Source organism: Leopardus geoffroyi, chromosome C3, assembly GCF_018350155.1.
Source record: "Leopardus geoffroyi isolate Oge1 chromosome C3, O.geoffroyi_Oge1_pat1.0, whole genome shotgun sequence".
In the NCBI taxonomy this organism is placed as follows: Eukaryota; Metazoa; Chordata; class Mammalia; order Carnivora; family Felidae; genus Leopardus; species Leopardus geoffroyi.
In genome coordinates, this window is record NC_059338.1 from 124,792,352 (window position 1) to 124,812,281 (window position 19,930).

The 19,930-nt window shown below is 36.9% G+C and overlaps 1 protein-coding gene across 3 annotated transcripts in view; it reads right to left on the reverse strand.

The window, feature by feature from the left end:
• The window catches only part of ZBTB10 (zinc finger and BTB domain containing 10), a 37,599-nt gene that overhangs the window by 9,588 nt on the left and 8,081 nt on the right, over window positions 1-19,930 (reverse strand). For all 3 annotated transcript variants that reach the window (XM_045454799.1, XM_045454798.1, XM_045454797.1), the window contains exons 2-3: window positions 16,258-17,143; window positions 538-636 (exon numbers count right to left, since the gene is read on the reverse strand). In XM_045454799.1, the coding sequence (XP_045310755.1) occupies window positions 538-636; window positions 16,258-17,143 (985 nt within the window). The remainder of the gene's footprint in view (window positions 1-537; window positions 637-16,257; window positions 17,144-19,930) is intronic.

The window sequence follows — 19,930 nt, forward strand, 5'->3', positions numbered from 1 at the left end:
GACTCACATTATTCTCTGGAATATTCATGGATTCTTTGCCTTTACTCCTCCCAAAGTTCAAATGATAGAAATATTACTATTCACTATTCAGAATTAACATTTTGTATTGCCATCACTAATCATACTATTATTTTATATCAAAGCTAATTAAAATACATTAACTAGCCATTTGGATAATTACCATTCTCATTCCATGTATATACTAGCAGGAAACCACCATCTCTATTAACTTAATTATTCTGGTATTTAAGAATTCTAAAATCTCTAAATAAATGCCTCCCACAAAGAATAAGAAACACCCATCTATTTGTGTTCACCAGGCTTCCAAAGCATTATCAGAAACATAGCTACTCTCCTTTAAGGGAAGAAACTGAGGGGCGCCTGGCTGGGTGTGAAGCCTACTTAAAAATAAATAAACTGATTAGACAGACAGATAGTAAAGAAACTGCAGTAGGTCCTTAAACATATACACAAACAATGCCAAATCTTTAAATCCTCTTAAACATACTCTTACTAATAAAATCCTACTGCACCTACCAGCATCACCTCCATCCTGATTGGAGCTGGCTTCAGCCAATAAATTTGTATTCACATTCCTATCACAATCTGGCCCTGAGAGTAGAGCACCATCCAGGTCTGAAAAGGAGACATTTTAATCGGTTATTTACAACCATACCATAGCCATCATCAAAACACCACTCCCTTCTTTGTATTGTTTCTTATGCAACACTAAATAGAAAAATATCTGTAAGTATTAAACACCTGCTGTATGCTTAATGCTATTAAGGTACAAAATTGTTAAGACATGGTTTTCAACCACAAGAACAAGTGCACACTCAACAGTGAGTACACTGTACTGAACATGAATAAGCTTTAGAGACAGGGTGAATTAGGCTACTGGCTATGTGAGCAAGTACCTCAGTTTCCTCATATGCTTCCAACTAGATCACAGATTTGATATATATAGGTAATGCAAGTCAAGTGTTAGAGTTTTGGTGTCTGGCATCCAATGACAGCTGCTACTGCTGCTAGTACCAAGTACTAGGTGTGTAAAACATGGTTTCCGTATTGATTCAGAAATGAAAAAGACCAATTAAAGCTAGAATAGTAAAGCAAGGCTTCAGAGAAGAGGTACTTCCTTAGAATTAACCTTGATATATGGAAAGAATGTGGAAAGGCAGCGTAAATGACATACTAATGATACCAATACTTTTGGTTCCAATCTGTTAATTTCTTTTAAATCTGTTCCATCCCTTCTGTTTCTCTACCACTGCCTTAATTCAGGCATCATCATTTTCTTGGATTAGTGAATTACTGAAACAGTTTCTTGGGTCTCCTTGCTTCAAAATATAATGCTCATAGTTCTATTCATTATCTTTTTTTAATGTTATTTTGAGGGAGACAGCATCCTAAGCAGGCTACACATCCTCAGCACGGAGCCTCACCCAGGGCTGGAACTAATGAACCATGAGATCATGACCTGAAGTTGAAATCAAGGCATCCTCTTGGTACTTTTATTGGGTGCCTGGTTGGTTCAGTTGGTTAAGTGTCCGACTTCAGCTCAGGTCATACACAGTGCAGGGCTTGCTTCAGATCCTGTCTCCCTCTCTCTCTCTCTCTCTCTGCCCCTCCCCCACTCGTGTGCACAGGCACGCTCTCTCTCAAAAATAAACTTCAAAAAACCTTTTTAATGTTTATTATTTTTGAGAGAGGGACAGAATGCAAGCAGGGGAGGGGCAGAGAGAAAGGGAGACAATATCCAAAGCAGGCTCCAGGCTTTGAGCTGTCAGTGCAGAGCAGATGGGGGCTCAAACTCACAAATTGCAAAATCATGACCTGAGCCAAAGTCAGATGCTCAGCTGAATGAGCCACCCAGGAGCCCCAAAAATAAACATTAAAAATGCCACTTTTGGCACTCCTGGATGGCTCAGTCAGCTGAGCATCTATCGGTTTCAGCTCAGGTCATGATCTCAGTTTTGTGGATTTGACCCCCATGTAAGGTAGAACCTGCTTGGGATTCTCTCTCTTTTCATCTCTGCCCCTCTCCTGCTCATGCTGCCTCTATCTCTCTCAATAAACTTTAAAAAAATTGGGGACATCTGTGTGGCTTTGTCGGTTAAGCTTTCAACTTTGGCTCAGGTCATTCAGGTCATGATCTTGCGGTCCGTGAGTTCGAGCCCAGCATCAGGCTCCGTGCTGACAGCTCAGCGTCTGGAGCCTGCTTCAGATTCTGTGTCTCCTTCTCTCTCTGCCCCTCCCCCACTCATGCCATCTCTCTCAAGAATAAACATTGAAAAAAAAATTTTTTTATTTTTTAAATGCCACTTTTTATGGACAATCTGTCCTCTACTTCCAAGATTCATTTTTTTTAAACGGTTATTTATTTTTGAGACAGGGAGAGACAGAGCATGAACGGGGGAGGGGCAGAGAGAGAGGGAGACACAGAATCTGAAGCAGGCTCCAGGCTCTGAGCCATCAGCCCAGAGCCCGACGCGGGGCTCGAACTCACGGACCGCGAGATCGTGACCTGAGTTGAAGTCGGACGCTTAACCGACTGAGCCACCCAGGTGTCCCCCAAGATTCATTTTTGATAATACCACTCCGTACTTATTGATCTAGCTTCCCAACACTCAAGATAAAAAAAAAAAAAATTTAGTAACAAAAAGAGAAATCCTTCCTCTTTACATAAGCAGATACTTGATTCAAAAATAAAAAACCAAAAACTCCATGGTGGGCAAATGAAACTGTGGTACACTTACACAATGGAATTCCACCCAGTAATGGTTCTAGTGCATAGTTATAAAACCTCAAATCACTGAATGGATCTGGCATTTATGGTCTGGTCTAAGAAGCCAGTAGGATTACGTATTTGCATAATGAAGGAGAGAAGAGTATATATTGATCCTCTCAAGCAGGCGCAGATAGGTCATATAGAGCCCTGCAGGTCATGGTCAGGATTCTGGCCTATAGTCTAAAAGCAATAGAAGGATTTTAAACAAGGTGTTAATTTCATTTACCTTAAAAAAAAATCCTGGTATTATATGAATTAATTAAAAGAGGGCAAAAAGGTGACTAGCTAGGAAACTATTTTAGAAATTCAGGTAAGAACTGATGGTGGCATTGACTGACGAGAGCAACAAATGGGGGAAAGTAGATAAGTAAGGAAACTTGTGGAGGAAGAACCAATAGTGCTTGGTGACAGACTGAATATGGAAAAGGCAAGGTTTGAAGGTAATGAGGGAAGTTTCCAGCTACACTAAAGGCAGTTAGGAAACTCTGGTGGGCAAAGGACCAGTTTTGGAGGCTTACATAGTTATGAAGATACTGAGTTTGACATACCTAAGAAAGAGGTAATTTAATAATAAGTTTGGAGTAGGAATAGGGGTTAAATGGGTAAACTCTAGATACTGCCTGGGACCAAATCTCATCTGTGCCACTTCCCAGCTGTGTGACAGTTGTGAAGCAGCTTATTTTGCTTTTCTAACGTAGTGGTTCTCAAAGTATAGCTCCTAAATCAGCAGCATCAGCATTATCCGGGAACTTGCTAGAAATGTAATTTTCAGAACCTATCCCAAACCTACTGAATCAGGATACTGTGGTGGTGGGGCCCAGAAATCTGCATTTTAAAAAGCCCTCTAGGTGATTCTGATGCTTACTAGAGACTGAGAACTGTTCTATTATAAAAATGGGGAAATTATCAGGCAAAGAACTAAGCACTTTTTATTTATTATCTCAAAGGACCAAATTAGATAAATGAAAAGTGCTTAGCTCTTTGGTAAATAGCAAACACTCAAACTTTTAATTTTTTTTTTTTTTTTTAATTTAAGCTCCCAAGTGAAGAAATTTAGTACCAAAGGCTATACAGATTTGATGCTTAAACTGGTGATAAAAATGAGTTGTCAGAATATATGTGGTAAATAAGACCACGGAAGTAAACAGAGGAGACCATGAGGAAAAAAATATGACCAATATGCTGAGGAATCCTAGCATTCAATAAACTTGAAAAGGATATAAAAGGACTTTAAGAAAGATTATTTAAAAAAATTTTTTTTTAATGTTTATTTGTGTGTGTGAGAGAGAGAGAGAGAGAGAGAGAGAAAGAGAGGGAGGGAGACACAGAATCTGAAGCAGGCTCCATTCTGAGCTCTAAGCACAGAGCCTGACACGGGGCACCTGAGCCCAAGTCGGACGCTTAACTGACTAAGCCACCCAGGCGCCTGTGGAAAAGAGTATTTCAAGAAATACTCCACCATGACAATGCTGAAATGCTGCCAAAACTTCAAGATTAAGGACTGAAATGTGCATTACTTTCATTCAATAAATACTGAGCACCTAGGACATCACTAGTGATCTTAGAGTAACACTGGTGTTATCAGTGGGGCAAGGAGAAAGAGCAAGAGTGGCCTGTGCTGTGGATGGAAAATGAAGAATTATGATATATAATACAATCTGAGAGATTTGGTTGCAAAAGGGAATAGTGAGAAATAGAGTAAGAGTTTATTTTTTTAAAGATGAAAGTAATAAACATCTTTGAATGCTGAAATGAAGAGGTCACTAAGAAAGAGAAAAGTTAAAAATATTGAGGAAATACTGCAAAGAGGAGTCTGGAATCCAGAAGCAAATGTTTGGGTACTTAAGACTTGAGAGAGAAAGGATAATCAACATATAGAGATAAATTTGAAGACAAGTACTTAAGGGCATTCATCTATTGGCTTTTATATTCTCCATAAGGTGGAATAGTAAAATAGGAGGTTATTGCCTACAGTAAATGTCAGGTGAATGAACAAGTACTTCATATGCAGAGCAGGAAAAGGAAATAGACACAGACTCCTTTACCTGTTCCTTGAGAGACGGGATATTGTTAGGTTTTATTTTCCCAGCATTGTCATAATGAGTGACAAAATGCTTTTCAACAAGTGTTGTTAAATGTTGGTTTGAATATTCTGCCTTCTGCAACCTCTATTATTAGTTTAATTAATGGCATTTAAATGACAATTTCTCAGTTTTCTGGTGTACAGTAACATTAAAACATAACCAGTAACTGAAAATAATTAACTGAAATCTAGTGCCTTTGTTTTCCTATGAAAACCTGAATGTATTTCAATAGTAAATTTAAATTGTTATTCAAACAACTGTACTAGGTTTCCCCACTACCTTTTATTTTTTTTAAAGTCACTATTCTGAAGAATACAGCCTGTTCAGAGGGCACTACAAAGTGGGTTTGTAAATACAGGCAGGGCGTTTCTATTTATGTAACATTCTATAGTGATTTGTTGAAGGCTTCCTCAGCTAGTTCTTAAAATAGACATTTCCTGTCTCCTACTCTACCTCTTAAGTATTAGAATTTAATTTGTGATCTTTACCCTAAGCTCAGAACACCTCAACCTGAAAGCTTAACAGATGGCAAATATATTCTTTCTGTGGACAATATTTCTTCTCAAAAACAAAATCATAACCATGCTACAAATATCAAATCTCTTTCAAAAGGTACTACTTAGTTCTTGATATCAAAAACAAATTCTCATGGGTGCCTGGATGGCTCAGGAGATTGTCTCTCTCCCTCTCTGCCCGTCCCCTATCACACTGTTTCTCTTTCATAAATAAACATTAAAAACAAAACAAACAGGGGCGCCTGGGTGGCGCAGTCGGTTAAGTGTCCGACTTCAGCCAGGTCACGATCTCGCGGTCCGTGAGTTCGAGCCCCACGTCAGGCTCTGGGCTGATGGCTCAGAGCCTGGAGCCTGTTTCCGGTTCTGGTCTCCCTCCCTCTCTGCCCCTCCCCCGTTCATGCTCTGTCTCTCTCTGTCCCAAAAATAAATAAACGTTGAAAAAAAAAAAATTTAAGAAAAAAAAAAAAAACAAAAAAACAAAACAAGCAAGCAAACAAACACATACAAATTCTTAGAATAGGTGAGCTCTTCCAGGTTGACAATAAGCATGTTTAACTCAGGAATCAATACATCATGCTGGTATCTTATTCAAAACCAGCCAAACTGCCTAGCACATCATTTTTAATCAGTTGATGTGAATGGGATAGGAGGCAGCTAACCATTCACTTCAAACAGAAATGAATTTTGTTTCACTAGCAAGCAAAAGCAGTAACTCTGGGTCATCATTTTTCTCCAAAACTATAGGATTAAAGAATAAACTCTACTATATTTGGTTTTAGGACATTCGCCACCTTCCTACTGAAATCTTTTTCGTTTAAACTTGGCAAAAAGGGCTAAGATATCTCTGTAAACAAAAAACCTTTTTTAAAAGAACTATTAAAACAGTTTCACAAGATAGCCATCTTTCTGAATTACAGCAGGTATAGGTACACTATGTATTATCATTCAAACGACTGAATGAATTTAAATGATTGAATTCAAATGGCTATAAGCTGCTTTTTCTCCAGTGAACAGGTAACTACAGACCTCTTCCCCCCCACCCCCCACACAAACCAAACACCAGATTTTACGCATTCAAGTCTGTAAGTCCCTTTATGTATCTCATTTAAATTTTACTACAAATTTATGGAAGAATAGTAAAAATATTAGCAGCTTTGAGGAACCTAAGATAAGCTAGTGGCAGAGTGCTACATTTATTGCCTATATTACATTGCCTCCTGAGAATATAAAAGTTCCAAACCTATGGACTTGCTGCACACGAGGCAAAAAAAAAAAAAACAAAACAATCTGCAATGCTAGAAATGAGTGAAGAAGTACACCCATCTTTAACTTAGTTTCCTAGTGATACTTTATACTTTTTGCTAAATGAAAATAAACTTTACACTCCATGCTAAATCAACATTTGCTTTACTAACTTTATTTAATAAAACCATTTCCAAAATCTTAAATGTACCTAGGTATCAGCTATTGTGGTTCTTTGTAAGTATTACATTTTTGTCTTTGAAGGCAATTTTCTCTTCAGGTTTATTTTTAAGTAACTGACTAACCATGTTTTTGCATGTTTAAAAAGATGACATTTTATTCATGGATTTTTAAAAAATCAGATTAACAGAAAATCAGATTAACAAACAAAGAAAAGAGAATGAGATTAAAAAAAGAATGGTGTGGTGCCTGGGTGGTTCAGTTAGTTCCGTTTAAGTATCCAACTCAATTTCAGCTCAGGTCATGATCTTGCAGTTGTGAGATTAAGACTGAGCCCTGTGCGTGGGGCTCTGCACTGGCAGTGAGGAGCCTGCTTGGAATTCACTCTCTCCCTCTCTCTGCCCCTCTCCCCCCACACTCCTGCAAGTATTCTCTCAAAATAAATATTTAAAAAAATAAAAGTAAAATAAAGTAAAATCTTGGGTCTCTACTCCCTCTTTAATTTATAACAATCACAACTTCATTTTTCTCACATAAAAAAGAGTGGCAATGTTTGCCCACTTCACAAAGTTGCTGTGAAAAGTGACACCAGGGGGCGCCTGGGTGGCTCAGTTGTTTATAAGCATCCAACTTCGCCTCAGGTCGTGACCTCACAGTTCGAGTTTGAGCCCCACATCGAGTTTGAGCCCCACATCGGGCTCTGTGCTGACAGCTCAGAGCCTAGAGTCTGCTTCAGATTCTGTCTCCCTCTTTCTCTGCCCTTCCCCCACTCGCACTCTGTCTCTCTCAAAATAAACATCAAAAAAATTTTTTAATGAATAAAAGTGACACCAGTGAATGAAAATACTGAGTAAACTGTGAAGTGTAATATCAACCTGGTGTCATTAAGTGTGATTAATCTTGGGGCCTATCGTTATAGGTTTCTCTTGGACCACGGCAGGCAATGCTTCCAAATCATCTGGTAAAGGGAGTGGTACGGCACTTGCCTGTAAATGCTAAATAAACAAAACCAAGTTGGAAGGTTTCCCCAACAATTTTCTTCTGGGTCTCAAAATTCCAAACATGAAGCAGGTACAAACTTACTCAGACTGTCTTAAAAGACAGATATTCTTGAAATCAATGAAATGATAGAGAACATCAGAAATCAAGATTTATTATTTTTTTTAATATTTATTTTTGAGAGAGAGACAGAGACAGAAAGTATGGGGCGGAGACGGGCAGAGAGAGGGAGACAGATTCTGAAGCAGGCTCCAGGCTCCAAGCTGTGAGCACAGAGCCCAATGCAGGGCTTGAATTCATGAACCGTGAGATCATGACCTGAGCCGAAGTCGGAAGCCTAACCGACTGAGTCACCCAGGTGCCCCAGAAATCAAGGTTTTGGAAGTCACTAACTCAACTGTACAAAAAACCCTTAAGAGACCCAGTAAGATATATTCCACTTTCATATAAATATATCAACATCAAGTTTCTCTTTTCTGAAGACAGTTTCAGAACTGTTTTTTCATAAACAGGTACAATTTTTTTCTCTTGATTGTGATCAGGTTTTTTTTCTGCTTTTCAGTAGAGAGTAGTCAGTTATAAACGTATCATATAAAATGCCCTTGACAGTTCCTGTAGTAGGATAGAGACTCAACATATAGTAGTTTCCTTTCCCCCACTGACTCAAGTGACTGCCCCATCTTTACTTAGATTAAGTTCTACTGTTTTTTCTTTGCACTACTCAACTAGGGCTGTTATTTCTGCCCTCACTAGTCCTTAAAAGGTCTACCCAGATCACTCCCCACTCCAATCCATGAACAACACACTCCAAATGTTTTTTTTCTAAAGGCTAATATAAACACACGTAATCTCTAGTTAAAAACCTCTCACTACCTCAGTCTATTTTTGAAACCAAATCGACAAACTTACCATGTAAAACAAAGAGAATTACAATCTGCTCTAACCTACCTACCCAACCTCATCTTCCCACCACACTCCTTCTATTCTTTTACCTATTTACCCTGATTTCTTGCCATGTTGTAGTCACTGAACGCCCTCCCCCTCCTCTGGCAAAGTCTTACACAAGACCCTGTTCTTACTATTGCCTTCTCCATGAAGCCTTCTCCAACTCTTCTGAGCAGTTAGGAACCTCCCATTGCATCTGCTCATCCTACTTATTTTAAACATTTGTTCCAACGCACTGGGTACGTTTCTACCCTACAGCGACCCTACTATGAACAAGTTCCAGGTAAGGTAATCCTCAATCTTGACATCAACGTCATCTGACAAGATACTTTTTTGGGGACTTACATAGAAATTTTATTATCAGGGGCACCTGAGTGGCTCAGTTAGTTAAGCAGCCCTCTTGATTTCAAGTCAGGTCATGATCTCACAAGATGGAGTACCACGTCAGGCTCTAAGCTAACAGCCTGGAGCCTGCTTGGGATTCTCCCTCTGCCCCTCCCCTGCTTGCTCACTCTCTCAAAATAAACATTTTTTAAAAATTTACTAGTAAATTTCCTGTTATGATGTGGAAAGCTATTCTGGTATCTCAGAAAAATAATATTTGGTTATAATATAACTTTTCTGGAGACTAAATCTTTGAATGAAGATTTAAGGCCTTCTGGTCACCCCAGAATAAATATTAAGACTATGTCAGAAACCAAAGTTTCAGTTTTATAGAACTCTCAGGGATTGACACTTAGACAATCTGATACTCTCAGGCAGAACTCACAAAAATGCTTTTGTAACTGATCTACAAGGCTTCTTCAGTACCTAGTCTGGCCACACAGATTCTATTTCTTTAGGGTTTCTAACTTATTGGTAATAATCCTAACTACAGTCATCTCTTGGGACAAATACGGCAGACAGGGAAGGAAAGGAACACTAGGCTGATGAAAAGAAGGGGGAAAAAAGATGGCAGAATATTCCTACCACCATACAGCTATCTACTATCATCCTTTTAAGATTAAACATTGGGAAGATTCTTATGGATTAGTGTATTTTATAATCCATTCACTACTGGTGGACATTTACTTTTTAAAATGATCATCAGGCCTTCAAACTATCATTTAACACCCAACTGTAACAGTTTCTGAAGAAAAGTGACTGGATATTATCACTTATAGATCATCCTTCATAACACATTCAACCAAAAGGATGCCTCAAAGTTAAAGAACATCTGGGACCCCCTAACAAAGAAAACTAATCTAGATCCATCAATCTATCTGAAATGCTTACTTACAGTAAGATGTAGAAGGCAGCAATTTTCAGATTTTATAAAAGTAATAACTACAATACTCCCAGTGGTGTCTAGGGGTAGCATCCTATAATCAGAACAGTATTTCTGCAAAGAAACATGAATATTCACATTTAAAGAAATGAGTAAAAGATATAAATAGCTGGTTTTGCTGCCAGCTAAGAATCAAGTTTTGTTGCCAAAATGATTAAGAAAAAGCTTTGGGTAGTTTTTACAGATTTCAAGATTTCAGAATTACAAAATTTTCCTTTCTTTCTTCCCATTAGAGACATTATGTGGGATACAATCAGAACCAGTTACAGTTAAGTGGCAAAAACTAGTCCAAAGCCCACATCTCCTTAAATAAAGCCAAGTTTCATGGTTTTTAAACATATTTAATCGTTTATACAGTAAATTTATATGGCATGGTCAAAACAGGACTCTCAAATGTGATGGCCAATTTTCAAAATTGTAAAAAGTTAATCATTTAGAAAGCAGTTTAAGATTCTGCAACATCTGGGGCACTTGCGTGGCTCAGTTGTTTGTCAGACTTCATCTCAGGTCATGATCTCATGGCTGGTGAATCTGAACCCCATATCAGGCTCTTCGCTGTCAATGCAGAGCCTCCTTCACATCCTCTGTCCCTCTCTCTGCCTTTCCCTTGCATGCACGAGCTTGCATGTACACACACGCACCCACAGATGCATGTACACTCTCAACCTATCTCAAAAATAAACATTAAAAAAGATTCTGAGGGCACCTGGGTGGCTCAGCTGTTAAGCATCCAACTTCAGCTCAGGTCATGATCTCACCATTCGTAAGTTCAAATCCCATGTTGGCCTCTGTGCTGACAGCTCAGAGCCTGAAGCCTGTTTCAGATTCAGTGTCTCCCTCTCTGTCTCTGCCCTGCCCCCTCTTGTGCTCTCTCTCTCAAAAATAAACATTAGAAAAATTTTTTTTAAAGTTTCTGCAACATCTGACTGAAGGTAATGCATATACCTATTATCATCCAAAACATAGAAAAGCAGAAGTGCTGGTTAGTAGCAAACTCTGAAGAATTCAATATAAACAGAATAATTCATTAGTCCAAACATGACCCATTAGAGTATCTTAAAGATATTTAGTTTGAACATTCTGTTCTCCAAGTTGTCTTCTAAATACTCAAAAATTATTTGCTTTTTAACCAAAAGGCAAATATGCAAATTGAAATTTTAAAGCTAAAACTCTATTTGTAAAGGATTAATAGAAATTTACAAATGTTGTAAAGCTGTTTTCCCTGAGAAGTTCAGATGAGAGAAAGGAACGTTTAGATTACTTAAAAAAACTGTTAAATTCTTTGCTGAGGTAAAATCACCTTGCATCCTGTATACATTAAAAAAAAATCCAGGGCCACCTGGGTGTCTCAGTAGGTTTAGCGTCAGACTTTGGCTCAGGTGGCTTGCTACTACTGTCAGCGCAGAGCTCACAGATCCTGTCCCTCTCTCTCCCCGCCCCTTCCCTGCTGGCACTCTCTCAAAAATAAACAAAACATTAAAAAAAATCAATCATCTATACAGAATTGTATCAGCTTTTATTAAAGATAAAAATCAGGTTATATAATCTACCGCTTCATTTACAGAGGAAATGGTTATTATGCTACATGGTATCAACTATATAAAACCCCAATGGAGAAATTCCTTTCAGAATTCAGTACCAGAAAAGTTTGTCATCCTCCAGAACTGGCATGTTTCCTCCTTTTGAGAGAGGCTTAGTATCTTAGAGCCAATTAAAAGCTTAATTAGGGCAACCATATTAACACCCTTGACTAGCACACTTAATTTCTTTACTGCTAAATTGTTTTGCTGATTTGTCAGTCATTTCAAAAAATGTTTGTACAAAATGTGGTATATATGCATGCATAAATTAAATGTGTATACAAGCAAAGCAGTATTTACAATGGGTGCAACCTGCTAGTGTGAATGAAATAACAGAAGAATCTAGATTCAGAAAACCATGTTCCTTATAGTCCCAGAGCATCAAAAGATCAAAAATAGGATTAACACTTGACTTGCTCTGTGAACACACTGTTAAATAATTTAGTTATTATTTTTACTCATACAATTTAATTTCTAATCTTAGATTTTTATCTACTTCATTTGGCTGAAATTGGTTTTCTGGCTGTGTATCAGCAAGACAAGTATTTGAAATTTTTATATTAGCAGAGGAACTAACTCATTAATGACATCCTTTTTCCCTATTACCTAGAATTTAGTCTTTCCCAATAGTTTTAATTATCCCATAAACCTTAATAAAATAAAAATGACAGAAGTTTCTAACCTTTCCTGAGTTCTACTTTATTATTTTAATTTTCTTTAAATGTTTATTTCTGAGAGAGAGAACACAAGTGGGGAAGGGGCAGAGAGACAGAGGGAGACACACAATCTGAAGCAGGCTCCAGGCTTTGAGCTGTCAGCACAGAGCTGATAGAGGACTCATGAACTGTGAGATAGATCATCACCTGAGCCCCAGTCAGATGCTTAACTGACTAAGCCACACAGACACCCCTCCTGAGTTCTATTTTCAAGTATCCTCCTATATTAAAAATAATTTGAAGCAAATTGCATTAGTGAGTCAAATAACAAACATGCTAGTTTAAGATAAAAAAAAAAAACCCACCTAAATAAAATCCCTGATATTTGTGGGTACATCTTAACTCAATATCTTACAACCTTTCTGAATGAGGCATCTGAACACCAGCTTCAACATTATGTGGCAAGAAGATATTTAGAGCTGTGGTTTACAAACTGTAGACTTAAGAATCTGGGGGAAGTCATAGTTCTTATAAAGGATCCACAAATCCAAATATGTCAAGCATTGCTTGTAGACTATATAATTTACTAGGACTTTTCAATATTTACGTATAGAGCTTTAAATTCATTTAAAACTATTTCACTGAACATTTTCACCATTCCTAAATAAATGGAAGTCAAAGTATAACCAATGATGGTACAGTACATAAAAATGTTTGAGATTTTAAAAGGGACCAATTTTTTAAAAGACTGAGTCTACTAGTTCATTAATTGCAAAGTTTTATTGTGAGATAGTCCTTAACATGAAACCTGCCTCTATTTTTACTAGCTGATTGACCTTGAGATGGGCCTTAACCTTGATAAACACAGATGCACCGTGTTCTATATTGGTCAGAATTTGCCTGAAGAGTTGTAGTTAATTCTGTACACCACAATTTCTGGGTAAAAAAAAAGGGGGGGGGGAGTTAATTGTAAGAAAGATGGTAAAAAGGTTTGGAATTCAGAAGGTGGGTGGTATAGCACTTAGCCTGGAAGAAAAAGGGACTTCAGGGGAATACTTAAATTATTTATAATATCTCAAGAGTTATCAGGTAGATTTGGAGAGATTAGGTTAAGCTCAGATTATACTACTCAAAATGGAAGAATCAGGAAATTTATAAGAAGCAAATTGTGGCTCAATATAAAATAACTTCCTAACAGTCATCATACACTGGAATGGGCTGCTTAAAAGAGTATTCTTTCTAAATATTCAAACAAAAGGTCAAGCTGAGGCCAATAAGACCATCCTTCGTAGAATTTAGTAGAAAGTACACTGCACTGGAAAACTGACTTCAAATAATCTCAATAGTCTCAACTTTAAGGGGACCTAGGATGACTAGGATAGGTGTGCTTTGTCATTTAATTTTAATAATCCTAGAAATAAGTACCATAGTTTAAAGATAAAGAAACCAAAGGCAAGAGTTTAATTTGATCATGGTTACACTGTAGTTAAATGTTAAATACACAGCTCATTTTCAAATCATAACTCCATTTGGGCTCTTTCCTCTTTGTCAGTGGATTTCAACCTTTGCTCACTGTGTAATCACCTACAGAGCTTATAAAAATTCTAACAACCAGGACACATCACAGAACCAATTAACTCAATCCCTACTGTAAAGACCCAAGCATCATGGTCTGTAAAGTTCCCAAGTGATGTTAATATGCAGCCAAAATTAAGATCCACTACTCTATACCAAGGGTTGGCAATAACGCTTTATAGTGAAGCATATCCATGTTCACTTGTGTTTATTGTCTATGGCTGCTTTCATGATGTAAATCAGACATTGACCTTATAACTGGCAAAACCAAAAATACTTAACTCTTTGGTCCTTTACAGCAAAAATTTGCCAACCCCTGGCTCTTTTTATTATGTCCGAACCATAATAATCTCATAAGACCCTATTTCCTGCATTCAGTGAGTCTGGATCTAGAGGCCTTGAAAAGTTGCAAAAAGTTTAACAACTGAAATATAGCACATCACTGATTAAAGCAATTTGTCAGTTAAACAAGGTCCAAAACCAAAGTGATACTCATAACGTAATAATCTTTTCTAAGATGTAAGAGATAAACTGAAAACATATTAGACTACTAAAAATTAATTTATGATACGCCTACTCCATTGATGCAAACTCAATGCTGGGGGGGGGGGGGACTTGCCAAAATAATAGCCAGTAATGTTATTTTTTAAAGAATGCATTGGAGTGCTTTTCTTTGAATCATTCCAATTATATGTGGGACTATGAATGGGTTTGGCTCTGATTAGTTTTGCCAATTACTACCCCCAAAACCTGCTTATTCCTTAAATTGTGTATATATGTATTTTGTTTAAAAAACACTACAGGGTTCCCAACATACTATTAAACAATTAATCCCTGCAGCGGAAAGACAATGTAGCTCTAGTTTTTGAGAACTGCTTTCAAGGGCTTGTACATTAAAAATTAAGCCAAGGGGCACCTGGGTGGCTCAGTTGATTAAATGTCCAATTTTGGCTCAGGTAATGATCTCACAGTTCATGAGTTTGAGCCCAGCATTGGATTCTGTGCTGAAAGCTCGGAGCCTGCAGCCTGCTTTGGATTCTGTTATCTCCCTTTCTCTCTGCCTCTCCTCCCCTCGAGCTCTGTCTCTCTCTCAAAAATAAATAAATATTGTAAAAAAAATTTTTTTAATTAAGCCAAAATAAAGTGACGCTAAGAAATTCTATCTTCCCTTAATACTTTAAAGAAACTGCCTCTGGGCTTTTCTTACTGAACAGTTGACAAGTAGGAGGGAAAAGAGCAGTAAATCGTTATTACACAGGCATGCTGATTTTTACAAAAGTAAATGTAAAAACCAATGAAAACTAAATCCAAACCTAAAAAGCCAGAGAAACCATTTCATTTCATAAGATTACTATGGCATTTTGCCCTTTGAGATCTAAAAACAATGATTCTCTTTAACAGAAAGTACTCCATCCCCAGATAATCACCATGATGTAAAATCAGACACTGAAAGAGCTTTGAAAGCAACAAAACAAATATCAAATCATATGTGACAGTGGTAGATATATACCTCAAGTCTAGGGTCTGCAAAGGAAAACCTCAAATCCACTGAACTCTTCTTCAAATATATTTAAGTTAGTTAGGCACAGGCAATTAAAGAAAATTTTCAAATCTTTCTATTTACCCACACAGTAACAATGGTCTCCTACTCCACTAAAAAAAACAGATCCATAGTACAAATGTGATATGCTAAGACTGTGTTGTATGTGTATACATTTAGGTTAAATAATGAGGAGAAAGGTCTGAGTCCTCTTAGTAACAGGCAAATGAGAATGAAAATGAGGGGACAATGGGACAAATTTAAAACATTTAGCTTCTGTAAGATTTATGGTGAGAACAGAACAGTAGCCCTAAACAAATTAGAATAATCCCACTGTCATTTGCAAAATTCTATAAAACAAATATTTACTCCCCCCACAAATTGGGAATAAAAAATGTTAACTAGGTCTCAAAAATGTTCTGAAATGACAAACTGATTATATATTACAACTAAGGTTTTAACTAAGATTACAAAGACTTTATCCTTTCCAGCACTGGATGCAAAAAAAGTGATCAGAGCATAAAGATCAGAAACACCTAAGAACTATAAATGAAGCTGAGTCCACATTACACATAATATAAACAAACACCTGATTAACACAAACTTTGAGAAACTCACACACACACATGTTCAGAGAAAAAAGACATAGCAGAATTATATGCTTGAGTAATTTTCTCCCTTCTACTATAAGCACTCAAATTTAGTATTACTTGTGGATTACTTTTATGATTTAAAAAATACTTTAAAAATATACTTCAAGATTATATCCAATCAGAATTAATTAGAATGAAAACCCAGATACCTTTGTATATAAAATATTTACCTGGTTCTTCCTTGATGAATGATAAATCTTCCTCTGGATAGGCAACAGGTGGCTGCATCACTGAGCAATCTTCTAAATTTGTTTCATTAGGTGGTATATTATAAATAAATCTCTTTGTAGTTTGGTTTTTCCTCCTTGTTTTGCCAGTCTCTTGAATTCCCTGGGAGCCCATATTATTCCAAATAAACACTTTTGTTTGACCTTGAGATTCATTTTCAGCCAATTCAGGTGAACCATCCTGGACCCAACTACTGTCATTCATCTGGTAGTTTTCTATTTGGCCCTCGTCGACGTTACAACCATCATTTTCAATTTTTACATTACTTGCCAAATTGGTAAGATTCCGTGTCGCCCAAAAACTGGCAATTTTTTGATCCCGTGATGAAGATAGACCATCTCTATTAACTGGTTTTCTATTATTATAGTCCACGACAACAGACTCTGGAGCTTCTGATTTAATGCTTATATTTAAGGCATCTTTAATGAAATTTCGGCAGGTTTGAACAACTTCACTCATTTGAAGATAGCTGGCCACTGTCATCACTTCAATGGCATTTTGGCTTGTGAGCACCAGGTTACCAGAATACAAGAAGTCCAAGATGACTGAAAAACCTTGAACTGCAGCAATATCTAAATGGGTAGTATTGTTTTGGTTAGGGCTTTCTTTGTTTGAAAAGCAATATAAAGTCTTAAAGAAACGGCTGCCTGCAACCAGGATGTTCTTATGGGCTTTAAAGATTTTTCCGCTCACCACGATGCTGACATCGCAAAGAATACCTTTCTTTCTTTGTTCATTTAGTTGTCGAAGAAGTTGATAGCAATAAGAGTTCTCATTTGGCCTACTATTAAAGTCACAGTACCCCTCCTCTGATGGTATTTCTGACTCCTGTAATTGGATGGAAAACATCAATATTAAATTTTATCTACTTTTTAAAAACCCCAAAGGAAAACATGTATCATCAATATAACTTTTTAAAAAGTGCTAACCAAACACATTAACGTTAGTAATCCTGATGTATTTTGAGACCATAGTGTTCACAGGGATCCCAAATACTGAGAGTAAAGTTATGAAGAGCTTGGTGCAAGCCACTGCTATTCTAAGTCAAACACATCTGAATGAGGATCAGCAGGAGTTCATTTGAGGAATAGCATGAATCATGTTACTTTTTTCATATATAAGCCAAGGATATAGATTAAGAATTACTTAAAATCATAATAATACTTTCTTATGAAAAGAAAATTTCCTATATATGAATCAAATTAGTTTGCTTTATCTCTGATAGGAATGCAGCAGCCTTCCTAATTGAACTAACAACGTTCAAGTTACAGTATGTTGGGCATCTCATCCTATTTAACACTACTAAAAAGGTAAATCTTAAGTCTTGGCAAACATCCAAATAGTTTAGGTCAATGAAGTTAATTAAATCTAATTCAAGAAGATAAAGTTAAGACCCTAATAGGAAAATGGGTTTCAACTACAGGACTATCCAGCTATATAATTTCCCAATCAACTTTCAAAATACCTTATCAAAAATTCCTGAACTCAAAATTCTCAAAAGTTTATAATTTTCTTTCTTTCAATCTGACAAGTACTCATTAGAGTTCTGTTTAGCATCACTAAAGTTATGGTAATTTCCTCTTAGAGCCACAGCACACTGTTTAATAACTTCGCTAGATAACTGAAGTAATCACTTTTTCCAATCAAAAAAGTGCTTAGACATTTCTAGTAGAAAAGATAACTGAAAATTGTGACCTGAAGTGTTAGTCCATTTCTGTGAAATAATGACACACAGACAAATCTAAGATTATATGAGCATGGGAAAAACATGGAAAGATACATACTAGATTGTAAACATGCTGGGAGGACTGATATGCTTGGAGAGAAGAGAGGAAGGGGGAATTAGGGAAAAATATTGAAGGGTGTTGGAAACACAGTTAAGACTGCAAAAGAATTCTCATGGAAATAATATTCTAACTGGTGGTAAGATTCCTAAACAATCCCACAACTTCCTTAATTAACCCCACCCCACATGGGTAAGACTAAAGCACAAAAATACTAGGTTAAAGTTTGAGTACTGAACACAGCCATACATACAATTCCAATTCTCTTGAAACTAAATCAGGTCACATGGTCCACTTAAGAATTTGTGTGTTTTCAAGTATGAGAAGTCAACTGAAAAGAACCAAAATTAGAATTCCAGGTCCCTTCAGTATTTGCAAGATAACCTTGCAAATCTGAGATACAGGATCACTATATATAGAAGGAAGAATGGCAAGTAGAGATTTTCCTCTATTTCCAACTGACCCTTGGCAGTCTATCACCCTCCCGGTGTCTCACATACAGAATGCCTTATACTGTATGCCTAGTCCCTCACATTCTCGATCTACCATACCAAAAAGTCTCATGCTCTAAATTAGCTATTTTTCCCTACCAAACACCCAATCTTCAGCAAAAACTGGTAATAGCCAAGGTTTGTGTGAAGTAATCAAAACAAATAATGCTCAAGTCCAAATTTTTTTTGCTTTTGAAGGTGTGCAGGGAAGGAGGTGAGATAAAAGACATTGTTTCAACCTTTAGAGCTTGTACATAAACCAGCATGTTTAGCATCACTAAAGTTATGGTAGAGGGGAATGAACACGTATAAATATATAAAGAACTAAACCAATACTAGAAACACCTACAATCAATGCTATGGTATAATTTTCTATAAAAGCATCATACTGCTTACTTGATCTCCCTCTTATGAGACTATTTGAATAAGACTTTTTACTAATATCCTTATGCTTTCTACTCACTACAGAAATTCCCAAACTCGAAAAATCTTCCTTTGATGCAGGCCTGAAACTGAGCTTTGCTATGCATGCCATACCTGCCCAGCAAAGCTCATTTGGTTCAAAGTTCTGCTGTTGTAGTAATAGTATAAATACTTGGAAGAAGCAAAAATTTAAGCACTGATCAAAATTTGGCAGCACATCATGAAGTATTTGTGGAAGCAGTGAACTAGCATTTACAAATCAAGAACCTACCTAGAGTTTATACATCTGGCAGTTCAAACTCGCAGTTCAAACTCTTTAAGGAGGTAGCTATATCTAACTGTGGCAGTCATTTTAGGCTATGGTCACTGTGTTCTGCATTTTCTGATTTTCTGGGCCAGTCCCAATTTCTGAAGTCCTCTGGCATTATCAGACCAAATGTCCTAACTTTTAACAGTAACTCAGACAAAAGCCTATCCACCAAAATATTTACCCATACTATTTTAACACAAACTATACAAATCAAACACTACTGTTCACCCATTTTTTCTCTCATTACTGTTATACAAGAATAATAATGCTCTTTGATTTTATGAGCGACATCAGCAATTTCATTTCCGCTACTTAGTAGAGCACTAGGTCTTGCTTCTGTAGCACCTATTAAACATGCTCTTCACAATGAAGGATTTGCAAGTCAAGAATATGTGTAGTTTCGGCAGTTGGGTAAAACAGAGCTTCAATAAGCACATAGCATTAAAGTAAATTGCTGGTATTATATGCTGAACTAAATAAATTAAGAAAAATCTTAGTACTAAATATAAAAATCTTTAAAGTAGTTTCCTAAGAACTCTTGGCATCTGTCTCTGGTTCTTTAACATTCTAAATGTCCACTCCTAGTATATGGTAATATAAGTTCAGT